General features: G+C 44.6%; 2 protein-coding genes across 3 annotated transcripts in view; one reads left to right on the top strand and one right to left on the bottom strand.

Moving 5' to 3' along the window:
- Positions 1-10,219, top strand: part of LOC132448626 (probable ribonuclease ZC3H12C) — a 14,259-nt gene extending 4,040 nt beyond the window's left edge. The window contains exons 2-6 of the mRNA XM_060040070.1: positions 2,575-3,512; positions 3,727-3,866; positions 4,475-4,709; positions 4,971-5,077; positions 5,207-10,219. Coding sequence (XP_059896053.1) covers positions 2,692-3,512; positions 3,727-3,866; positions 4,475-4,709; positions 4,971-5,077; positions 5,207-6,744 — 2,841 coding nt within the window. The 5' untranslated portion in view covers positions 2,575-2,691 and the 3' untranslated portion in view covers positions 6,745-10,219. The remainder of the gene's footprint in view (positions 1-2,574; positions 3,513-3,726; positions 3,867-4,474; positions 4,710-4,970; positions 5,078-5,206) is intronic.
- Positions 10,220-12,459: 2,240 nt separating this feature from the next.
- Positions 12,460-12,500, bottom strand: part of LOC132448578 (radixin-like) — a 17,543-nt gene continuing 17,502 nt past the window's right edge. For both annotated transcript variants that reach the window (XM_060040000.1, XM_060040001.1), the window contains one exon: positions 12,460-12,500. This exon is cut by the window's right edge and continues 825 nt beyond it. The gene's annotated coding sequence lies outside the window, so the exon portion shown is untranslated.

The raw sequence follows: 12,500 nt of genomic DNA, 5'->3' as shown, positions 1-12,500 counted from the left end.
ACCTTTAAACACACAGCTAACTTAGCAAACACATTAACACTGTCAGTTACGTTATACAAGTAGCTAACTTCCTAAGCTATTGCAACATAGCCAACGAAAGCATTAGCAGCTGTTTACTTTGTAGAAGAAAGGTTGTGGGTTCAGCGTTCAGTGCTACTTTTTTCATCATCTCATGATGGACAGAGGGCAGACTGGACGCTGCAGGGCCATGACCTCCAGAGAAACACAAGGTCATTAAGAGACGGCACGGCTGCTGCTCGCTCGGCTATCTGCTAACTTATGATGATATCTCCGCAACACGATACACAACTGTCTTTGACATACCATAACATCTGCTTTTTCATCATATTCTGTTGATAATTGTGGTTCATACGAATTCACATGAATATTTGTAACTAATAATCTTCCACGTTACACCTTTAAATGTAGGTATTAGGTTGGAGATCGAACGTTTTAGGTACTAGGTTAGATTCAAATTAGGGCATCTTAGACTTATAGTAGACACAATGGGATGATCAAAATGTATATAGTCCCTGGAAAGAGCAAGACACTGCCACTGGCAGGCTTAGAGGTTGTATGCATTCCCTCGGCAGAACAAGGCTCTAACACTGCCAGAGTTTGGGTTTCTATTCCAGGTGTTGATTAGAGGGTAGAGCAAGGCATTAACACTGGTTGGGTAAGGGGTGCTATTCCCTGTGTAGTTCAGAAGGTAGAGCAAGGCATTAACACTGGTTGGGTAAGGGGTGCTATTCCCTGTGTAGTTCAGAAGGTAGGGCAAGGCATTAACACTGGTTGGGTAAGGGGTGCTATTCCCTGGGTTCAACGGAGGGGAGAGCAGTAATAGGAGGGAAGGGGAGGGGAGGGGACATTCCTGCTCTGTCACGTAAGGAAGCTGCTGCTTCAGCAGGACCTCTGTGATGTCACGAACTGGGTCATTTAGTACATTGTGTGTGTGTGTGTGTGTGTGTGTGTGTGTGTGTGTGTGTGTGTGTGTGTGTGTGTGTGTGTGTGTGTGTGTGTGTGTGTGTGTGTGTGTGTGTGTGTGTGTGGGTGGGTTTGTGTGTGTGTGTGGGTGGGTTTGTGGGTGGGGTTGTGTGTGTGTGTATACAAATGTGCATGCATAAATAATGTGTGGCCGTGCGTGCATGTATAAGCATGCATGCATGTGTGTGTGTGTGTGTGTGTGTGTGTGTGTGTGTGTGTGTGTGTGTGTGTGTGTGTGTGTGTGTGTGTGTGGGGGGGGCATGTGTGTGTGTGTGTTTGTGTTTGTGTGTGTCTGTGCAAACAATGGCAGCCTGCCAGCAGGGCTTGCAGCTGCTGTGTTGAGCAGCAGGCTGCCAGACACACTTCACCATCCCCCCCCTCCCTCTCTCACCCGCTGACCCCTGACCTCTCACCTCCTCACCCCTCCTCTCACACTTTCTCTTTTTGTTCTTCCTTTGTGGTCGCAGGACTAAATTATGCTGTCTTTATTTCTCTTCTGTGTGTGTGTGTGTGTGTGTGTGTGTGTGTGTGTGTGTGTGTGTGTGTGTGTGTGTGTGTGTGTGTGTGTGTGGTGTGTGTGTGTGTGTGTGTGCGTGTGCGTGTGTGTGTGTTTGTGGCAGTGGGGTCAGAGGATATCTGGTCATGTCCCAGTTTCCTCCAGTGAAAGAACTGTTTGTCATATTATCGTGGTTACACAAGATCTTGTAGTGCACACAACCTAACACAACTTTGTAGAGGTTGCAGCGCTCCTTAAATGCAAATCCATGGAGTGGGGAAAGGAGGGGGAGTCAGGAATGTCTCTGTATTCATTTCTGAACCTGTCATTGTAGGCAAAGTTAGTTAGCCTCAAGGTGTGCACTACAACAAATACTGCCTCCATCACAAATATGAATTCCCCAAATATAATAAAGTATCTTGTGTATCTAGAGTCTAGTTACGTTGACACAGCAGCAGCAACATCCCATCAGGTAAATTTCAGTCAAATGAAGGCTAAGGAAACTGACTTTAGTTATGCACTGCTCACATGCTTAGGTCTAGGGGCTCGGATAGGGTGTGGTGGGGGGGAGGGTTGAAACACTGATCTGAAAAACTGAACTGTGCACTAAGAGGTCCCAGAACATCTTGTACCTCAGAACTCTGTTTGATCCAGGAGAAAAACTATAACCTTCCATTTATTGATGGACAAGATAGTCATTGCCTTGCAAGATGGAACGCCCTCCCTGACCAGGTGAAGGCCCCACAGACTACAGCCGTTTAAAAACGACTTATCTTTTTAAAAAAGCCTTTTGCTAATTTCCCTTTTACTGTTTATGCATTATATGTTTGAACAACCCTTTTTATTTTTTTTCCTCTCTCTTAAACTCTGGCACTTTGAGATTTCTGAATGTAAAGTGCTCTACAAATTAAAGATATCATTATTATTATTGTTAAGATGTACACAGAGGAAGGTAGAGGCTTCGGGCTGCGACACATTTACCCACACATGTCATCATTTGCAATCATCCTAACTTTACAAAGCCGTTCCTGAACACTGGAAATAGCCGTCAGGGAGGAAACTGTTTTAACACGCTTCTCCTCCCTCTGTCTCAGTAGGAAGCCCTGGTAGGAGTGGCCACAGTAGCTGTACATTCTCAGACCCGGGAGCGAGGGTGGTCCAGGTTAGTGAGGGAGAGGCGGAGCGCCAGACTGGATGCGTGAGGCGGATTCATGGGCCTGAAGAACCATCTGGACGATGGGACAGGCTGCACGCTCTCCCTGGGGCTGGATTTGGACTACCTCCATGTGGAGAGCACCGAGCGCCAGGCTAGCCTGAGCACCGGAGCAGGCTCCGGGCAGCACGAGGTCTCGCGGGCTGGGGAGGAGGCTGTGAAGCTGGGAGCCGACAGCCGGGACCCCAGGAGCAGCAGTGACAGCGACAGCGGCAACAGCAGCTACGGCGGCAGTAGTACTGCCAGCAGTACTAGTTTAATCAGTGACGGCAGCAGTAGTAACTGTAGTAACTGGTCTGAGGAGAGCGCTGTCTCAGACAGTGAGGATGAGCAGGCCCACAATGGGCCTGGTCCCGAATTCCCCAAGCTTCCGAACCCTGACCCGGACCCCGGACCTTGCACAGCCAAGAGCCCTGAGCAATACCAAGACCGCGGGCCAACCCAGGCCCATAAACAGTTTCTGGACTCTGTGCCAACTGAGATCCCTCCCCCTGCAGACCCAGGCCTGGCCCAGCGCTCCAAGGTGGACTTTGCTCTGAAGCTGGGCTACTCTGAGGACCTGGTTCTGCAGGTGCTCGGGAAACTTGGTCCCCAGGCACTCATCAACGATATCCTAGGAGAGCTGGTCAAACTCGGGCCCCAGATCGACATGGAGCCTGCATCGGCTGCAGGCTCCTCAGGTTCCCTGTTCTCCTCGCCCTCGCCCTTCTCCTCTACCTCCTCCCTGGACTCCTTCAGGACCTCCTGCTCCTTCCAGCAGCCGGACGACAAGGAGAACCTCCGCCCTGTGGTCTTGGATGGGAGTAACGTAGCCATGAGGTGAGGAGCAGACCCTCATCAGTTACAGTCTTTGCTTCATCACCGCAACAAACAATAAAGGGTTTCTGGGGGATATATAATGCAGGATGGGAAGACGCTTGAGAGTGTAGCTCTGATCTTGAACTTACCTTATAGAATTGTTATATATTGTTATCAATTTTTCATATTCATATAAAAAGCGAACGAAAAAAATTCAATGTTTTTTTCTTTCCAGTCATGGAAACAAGGAGGTGTTCTCCTGCCAGGGTATCCAGCTAGCTGTTGATTGGTTCCTGGAACGAGGTCATCGTGACATCACAGTATTTGTACCGGCCTGGCGCAAGGAGCAGTCACGGCCCGACGCCCCGATCACAGGTAATACACACACAGACATACACACGCATTCACACACACACACACACACACACGCAAGCACGCACGCACGCACGCACGCACGCACACACACACACACACACACACACACACACACATATACACGCAGAAACATGCAAACAATTAGACTGTAGTGGCTGATAAAATTTCAATTTGGAAACGTAAAATTAAACAAACAGACTGTTGGAGAGAGAGAGAGAGAGAGAGAGAGAGAGAGAGAGAGAGAGAGAGAGAGAGAGATTTGCATACACAGCATTTACACCATCTCTCTGTTCTTATGGTTGGCTCGAGGGAATCTGTGGAAACATGCCTCTATTACATTTGAGTTTTAAACACACACAACACACACTCACTTGCTCACACACAAACACACACACACACTTACATTGTATGTTGCAATGTAGAAGAGTAGTTTAAGGTGTCATGCTATGAATTAATCTATCTATCACAATTTATTTATTTTTCTCGCTTTATTTTTCCCTCTATTTCTCTCTCCCTTTCTGTTCTCTCCTTCTACTTCTCTCTCTGTCTCTCTCTCTCTCTCTCTCTCTCTCTCTCTCTCTCTCTCTGTCTCTCTCTGTATCTCACAGACCAGGAGATCCTGCGTCGCCTGGAGAAGGAGAAGATATTGGTCTTCACGCCTTCACGTCGTGTGCAGGGCCGGCGAGTGGTCTGCTACGATGACCGCTTCATCGTCAAGCTGGCTTACGAGTCAGAGGGCATTATCGTCTCCAACGACAACTACCGCGACCTGGCCAACGAGAAACCGGAGTGGAAGAGGTTTATCGACGAGCGGCTGTTGATGTACTCCTTCGTCAACGACAAGTGAGAGAACCTCCTTCCGAAGCTTCGAGCATCCAATCTCCTATGTTTTAGGAACCCTCCAGGTGTTCCTCAAGGACCTATGCTTGGTCCTTTGCACTTGAACGGATCCTCTGTACAGCCCTTATGATGTCATTCAGCTGTCAATACGGATAGTTCACAACTCTTGTTGTGTATTCAGGTTCAAAACAGATTGTGTTTGCATCTCTTATTGTGCATTCATGTGTACACAGATTGTGTTAAAATCTAATGTTGTTTATTCAGATTCATGCCTCCCGATGACCCGTTGGGACGCCATGGGCCCAGTCTGGACAACTTCCTGCGAAAGAGGCCCGTCCTCCCCGACCACAGGCAACAGCCATGTCCCTATGGTAACAGCCCTCATCACACACCTTCAATATCCCATTTCAGCCCTTTTTCTCATATCAACATCCATTCCATTAACTAATAGAAATGCTCAGACGATGCTGTGACACTGCACAACATATGTATGTTCTCAGGAAAGAAATGTACTTACGGCCATAAGTGTAAGTTCTACCACCCGGAACGGGGCAGCCTGCCTCAGAGAGCGGTGGCCGACGAGCTACGTGCCAGCGCCAAGAGTTCCTCCTCAGCCTCCAAGAACACCACGGGCACACCTCCAAGCCTCCCCAGCAGCCAAAGAGAAGCCGTCTCGGACACGGTGCCTTCCAGAGAACCTCCAAAGAAACTGTCAGATCCCAGAAGCCTCTCCCTGAGCGACCTCTTGGACGAGCAGCTTGGCGTGCGGACCAAAGTGGACAGCCGGCGGGGCAGCAGCAGCAGCAGCACCTGCAGCGGAAGTAGCCTCCTGGGGCTTCCTGCTCCGGGGGGCCCTCCTTCGTATGTTAGCCAGGACAGGTGGGACCACCCCGGGAGAGGAGGTGGTGGAAGCTCCAGAGCTGTGGGAGCCTCGGGTCCGAGCCACTTCAGAACGTACCCCAGGTGCGAGTCCCCAGAGCCGGCCTACAGCTCCCTGGGGAGGGCCTACTCCAGCCTGAGTGTGGCGGTACCAAAGACCCCCGAACGGCACTCCCCGGCCGACCTGCGCGCTGGCTCGCTGCCGTCGGAATGCGGCTGCGATGGCAATGTCAGCTCCGACTCTTTCTCGCCGGACCCGGTGTTGGAGGACTGCCTGAAGTGCTCCCAACACCACCACCCCCCCCACCACTACCCGCACCACCACTGCCCCAGGAGGTACGCTCACTTTAGCTGCCGGCCGTCCCCAGAGAAGAACCCGACCATGGCCTACTCCCTGCCTCAGCCGCTGCGTAGACCGGCCGCTCCTTATGCCCTGGACGACTCCAACTCGGCTCACCCCTCTTGCTCCCAGCTGCTCTTCAGTCCTCCGTTACCCTATCGGCCCCCACTCCAGCACCGGGCACTGGGCAGTCATCTGGGGGGGTTCCCTGGAGAGTACACCCCACCTCCTCCCACGCCACGCCAGACCTCCTCCGTTCACGGCACTCCAAGTCGGGATGTCCTGCGTTGTCCGTGGCAGGATAGTCGGCTCCCAGACCACAGCTTGTACGAGGGCCCTCCCACTCTCTCACGAGCAGGGTACCCTGGGATAAACCGGCTGCCTCCACACCCCCAACACCACCAGCAGCAGGAGCATCTGGCGAGCTGGAGCCCCCACTACCAGCAGCAGCCCCCCCACCCTCGCTACGAGCAGACTCCCTTCCATAGTTTCCCGGAGGCCCGAGAGGACGCCTGGGCCTCGCAGTGGGGGAGGTGCACCCACCCGTCTCCTCGCCGTCTCCCACCAGCCCAGCAGAGCCAGACCCTGTCCCCCGGCGTCTCCCTTCACTACGGCCACCAGAGCCCGGCTACGCCCCGCCAGGAGCCCCCCGGTTTGGGGGTCCACTACCAGGACCTGAGGGAGAAGGTGTTTACCAACCTGTGTAACATCTTCCCCCAGGAGGCGGTGAGGGCGGTGATGGGGAGGAACCCCCACGTCACCGATGCTCAGCAGCTAGCCGCGGTTTTACTGATGGAGAAGACGCAGCAAGGTTACTGAGCACGTGCAGTGGGGACTTGGAGTCGAGGCTTGCTCATGACCTGGGATGATGGGGTTATGGAAGACTTGCTTTTGCAACGGTTTTGGTTGATCACATAGGGGCGAAGGGAATTATTTTCCTCTAAACGTTTTCTTTGGTTGACAAAAATTAAAGTTTAATAAGAACTGTTCCTGGACTGTTGGCCTGGACGAAGGACCAAGCTTGTCCACCTTCATGGAGATGAAACTGCTCTTTCTATCCCTACCAAAGCATTTGAATCTCCATGTCGTAAAATAATACTTACTTAAGAGATGAAATCCTTTTTATTATTTTGTAAGGGTTCTAATGCTTATTGCTACTTCAAGAAAATATTGACACGGTTCTGAAAGAAGTAGATGGTATCTTTATTATAAGAAGTGGGTTTTCACACAAGGGCATCTCAGAGATAATTTTATTCAATACATTTATTTGTTTAGTCTCCTGGTTCCACGGGTACCAAATTTTGGACTTCAAGTCTCATGAGTTTCATGAGTTTGTCTTGCTAGGCTAGCTGGGTTAGAAAACATCCCAATAGGGACTGGTTGCTCTTTAATTAATTTATTACATTTAATTTATTTTCTATAATTTAAGAAAAATGTATATTTTTGTGTTCTGGCACTTTTTTTATCATATTTTTTCTCTAGCTTTTTATCATTTTTGGCAATCATATCAGGGTGGGAGGAATGCTCCATTTTATTTAAAGAAATGTGCACCGAGATATTTCTCTTCATGTCTCTTGTTGTTTTTACTTTATATTATGATTTTGTTTGATATTTGTGATGTGTTTTTAGATGCCCCGCTGGTGGGTAATAAAACGGAGGCAGCTTTTAAACAAAACTTCAGTCAGAATGTTTCCCGTCTGCATCCATCTTGGGCTGACCACCCCTACAGCCATTTTGAAATCACCTTAAAGTTTATCCCCATTAGCAGATCCCCCGTTTTGAATTTATTAAGTACATCTGAATTGAAAAAGTACAGGTGATTGAAAACTATTATTTATTTAAAAATTATGTTTAACTTTTGTGTTAATTTATTATTGTCCATTTGTTCAGTTTGAGACCCTGCAAGGCTCATTTGTGCTCATGGTTTAAGCTTTTTGCTGAATGGTTTGGGATTCTAATCCCTGTTCCAAGATTCTGGGTTTGATCCCCATTTATGTCCCAAAGTCTGGTGTATTATCTTTATCATACACCGTCCTTTGAGTCACATAGACCCGCAGATCTTTGGCTCAAAAATCCCAAATGTCCTCAGACCACCTGCCGTCTTAACTCGCTATCCCCTACCTGCTTCTTAATGACCTGTCTCTGTATTCACTGTCTAACCCCTACCTGCTCCTTAATGACCTGTCACTGTATTCACTGTCTTACCCCTACCTGATCCTAAATTACCTTGTCTCTGTATCCATCGTCTAACCCCTACCTGATCCTAAATTACCTTGTCTCTGTATCCATTGTCTAACCCCTACCTGATCCTAAATTACCTGTCGCTATGGTCCAACCCCTGCCCCCTCCCTGCCTGCTATTGACCTAGTGTCTGTATCCACTGTATAACCCATACCTGCTCCTTAACGATCTGTCTCTGTACGTTGTAACCCATAACTGCTCTTTAATGATCTGTCTCTGTACTGTCTAACCCCTACATATTCCTTAATGATCTGCCTCTACTGTCTAACCCCAGGTTGAGATAGGGTGCCCTCTCTCGTACCTCTGTACCTCCGGCTCCTCAGTATTTGGACCAACCCAAGCAAGCGATGGAAGCCTTATGTTGTTGATACAAATTGTATCCTTATAACTTAAATCCAGATCATTGATTTATCAGAGTATTTATGCAACTAAATATTTTTTTAAATATGTTGAAAACTGTTGGACATGGGTGGGGGGAGGGGGTATTGGGTGGTATTTGGAATATAATTTTTTTTATAGCAATTTTTTATAATATTTGAGAGACTCATCAGTGTTTTTCTCCATTGAAAGGTGAACTATAAGAGACTCTCACTTGATGCAAATCTTCACTGCATAAACAAGGTGATGGTGCAGTTTATCAATTTGAACACGATCTTCCTGGTTTTGATTTTTTTTTTAAAAAGGATGAAAGAAATCCACCGTCATCAACCATAGGCAGTTTGACCAGATGTTCTGATCATTTTGTTTCCTGTGGTTATATGTTTGATACTGGTCACACAACCCATTCTCTCAGGCAAGAAAAATCGAATGTGATGATTCTTATGAAAAATATTTTAATAAGCAGGTAATGCTCCTGTTCGGACTGTAGTCATGTTTCAGACTGTAGCCCTATTTACAACGTAGTCCTGTTTTAGACTGTAAACCTGTTTCAGACTGTAGTCCTGTTTCAGACTGTAGCCCTATTTACAACATAGTCCTGTTTTAGACTGTAAACCTGCTCAGACTGTGGTCCTGTTTCAGACTCTTATTCTGATCAGACTGTAGTCATCTTCCAGACTCTTATTCAGTTCAGACATTAACAGTGTTCAGACTGTAGTCCTGTTCCAGACTGTAATTCAGTTCAGAGGGAAATAGTATTCAAATTGTAGTCTTGTTTCAGACGTTAACAGTGTTCAGACTGTAATTCTGTTGAGACGGTAATATTGTCCGGATTCCATCTTGTTTCAGATGGTAATTCAGTTCAGACTTTAATAGTGTCCAGGCATGCTTTGCCATGTGTGGTCATAGTATGAACTGTGTTAAAAAAAAAGAGGAACGATTTTTTCTAACATTTGCAACTTTCTTAAAGAGCTATTTTTTCATTCAATGCCAACCTTATCGGCAAGATGAACGATTATATTTAAAATAAAAACAGCTCTCAAGGGCTTTTATTTTGGTGGAAAAAGGGATAATTATGTTTTGCTTTATTTATTAAGTACTGCATTAGTAATTTGTGGATCAATGCAGTCGTAGGTGTTTTTTTCTCCTGGTGCTCGATATATAGCCATTTTAAACCCTATAATTTTACAGACCAATGTGCTTTAATTGTAACTTAATGTTGTCCAGAAGCCATGTTATCTGCTGCTGAATTTGATTGGATGTTAGATGAGGGTGAAGACACAGAGACGTGCCAAGGGTTGCTCTATAAGGCCTTCCTCAGGTTCCCTTCACTGTGAAACTTAACAGCCTTTCCTACTGATTATTCCTTGATGTACTGCTTTCCCCTATTTCCATGCATTCTTTACCCAAAATTAAACTTGAATGGATCAATGCTTGCGATATAAGTGGCCGAAAGTAAATGTAGTTGTAACTGTAGTTTTAGTAAACCAAATGGACACACAGAGGCAGAACAGCTGGTTTGAAATGGCTGATACTTTAATGTGTAGAAAAATGTATTTCGCTGAGCTTTAGGCAATTAATCCAAATAAATGTAAAGAATCCATTCAGAGTGGAGCCAAACAAGACCTGTCAACCCCTCTCCTATGTTCTAATAAAATACAAAAATACAAACCTGTTGCCTTGTCTTCTTTACATGCATTGTGCTTTGAACAGCATTTTTGCCTTCAAACAAGACACAGAGGAACTATTTAAAAATGTAGTGCACTTCAATTTAAACTGTCATTTTGTAAGCGTCTCTAAATGTTGATGCAGAAACCAGTTTGACTTGTAAATGGTTGAAGCTAATTTTTGATGAAGATTTTTTTCCCCACAAAATAATAAATTTAATTGGATGTCATTACCACTATGTACAGGAGTAGAAACTAGTCAGAACTGGTGTTAGCACTATCAAGGGGTGGTCCAATGAGGTACTTATATTAGCTTTTATATCGTGTGCTCTAACCAGGTATCAGAAGACATTAGGAATCCAATTTAGGACCTTCGTAATGGTTGTCAAACACACTAGCCACTAGTCTATCAAATCCTGCAACTAGCTAAGCTAATACTAATAATACTAGTAGGCCAACTTCATTTTAATATATGTATTAATTTTTACGTGTTAAAGCCCTTAGAGATAAACAAATTTAGGAGTTGCAAGAGAAGAGTTTGAAATTAGGAATTGCGGGAGAAGAGTTTAGGGTCTATAGTGATAGGTGTTCAATTCCCAACTGAAAGGTTCAATGCCAAATGTCTATCTAGATTGAGAGAATATAATTTTTGGAAAAATGAGGTCTAGAAAGATGATGGAGAATAAAAATAATTGAAAAAGGAGGGATAGAAAAACGATGGAGAATATCATTGTTTGATAAAGGAGGTATAGAAAAACGATGGAGAGAATATATTTTTCGGGAAAAAGGAGGTATAGAAAAACGATGGAGAGAATAAAAAAATTAGAAAAATGAGGTATAGAAAAATGGAGAATATAAATTGAGAGAATATCATTTTTGGAAAAAGGAGCTATAGAAAACAATGGAGAGAATATCATTTTTGGAAAAAGGAGCTATAGAAAACAATGGAGAGTATATATTTTTGGAAAAAAGGAGGTATAGAAAATGATGGAGAATAAAATAATTAGAAAAATAAGGTTTAGAAAAACGATGGAGAGAATAAAAAATGAGAAAAAGGAGGTATAGAAAATGATGGAGAGAATAACAATTCGAGAAAAAGGACGTATCGAAATGGAGTGAATATATTTTGGGAAAAAGGAGGTATGGAAAAATTATGGAGAGAATATAATATAAATATACAAAGCGGGTATGAAATTAAACTATTGATTCAGAAAAAAAGTATATTGATTTGTTAAATGTTTGATCGAAGGTGAACGGTTGAAATTGACCAAGTTATGTAGTAAGTTTGAAGTAGTGGAAATATCAGAGAATGGGTGTCCTCCCATTGACTTCCATTGTGAAAAAATATATTTAAAAAGTTGAATATCTTAAAAAGTTGAAAATATAAAAAAAACTGGTAGTGCGCGATTCCAATGGTAGCGCGCGATTCCAAGATAATATGAACATTACATTTAAAAGGAGTCTCTAGGTGAAAAATTGTGTAAGGAGTAGGTTCCCAACATTTGTTGAGAATAATAAAGAAAGAAATACAGAATAAACCCTAACAAGGACAATAGTGGAGTGCTGCATGCAGTACTAACCTAATTATTATAATGATATTCTTTACCACCAGTAAGTTTAAAGTTTCCCACACTGCCGTTTTCATCGGCAACAGCAGTCAGTCTCGCAGATCTATTTGGCATGAGTAACTAAGATAACCAAGCGGATTGGCTGGATTTATTTTAATAACTTAAGCCTACACCCATGTTGGTAAATTAATTGCTGTCCAATAGACTTAATGAACCAGTTGAAAACTATCAAAATGGTCTCAGAAGTCTATCAAATTGGTAAACAAGTATTTAAATAATGTTAAACTAACAAAGGATAGTTAGGCTATTTGGATCAATACGTTTAAGTAGTAATTTGTGTAAAGGCTGGGTTGGTTGGGTTGGTTATTAAATAATGGTGTTCAAGATGGTGTACACTGTACAGGATCAACTGATTCTCTAGTAATCTACTCTAAAAAAATAAATTCCTGTTGACAATGCCGCTTGCACCCTTCTTGAATGCAGATTGTCCCCTTCAAAGCTGAAGCCAGAAATGTCCTTATATTTTACCAACATCGAACAAAAAACTCTGAAACGAATGAAACGAATGAAACGACTCAGTCACTTTTTTCTCCCAAAGACATTATTTTAAATTTGGTTGACAGAAAACTTAAAGTTAGGGACACATATTGGAAATCTTCATGACAAGCTTGCCCGAGACATTAAAAAGCTACAAATGGCTGCTTTATTTCCCCGATAAATA

This window comes from Gadus macrocephalus, chromosome 20 (genome assembly GCF_031168955.1).
Source record: "Gadus macrocephalus chromosome 20, ASM3116895v1".
NCBI lineage: Eukaryota > Metazoa > Chordata > Actinopteri > Gadiformes > Gadidae > Gadus > Gadus macrocephalus.
The sequence above is the reverse complement of the archived record's forward strand: the minus strand, read 5'-3'. Positions and strand labels throughout refer to the sequence as shown.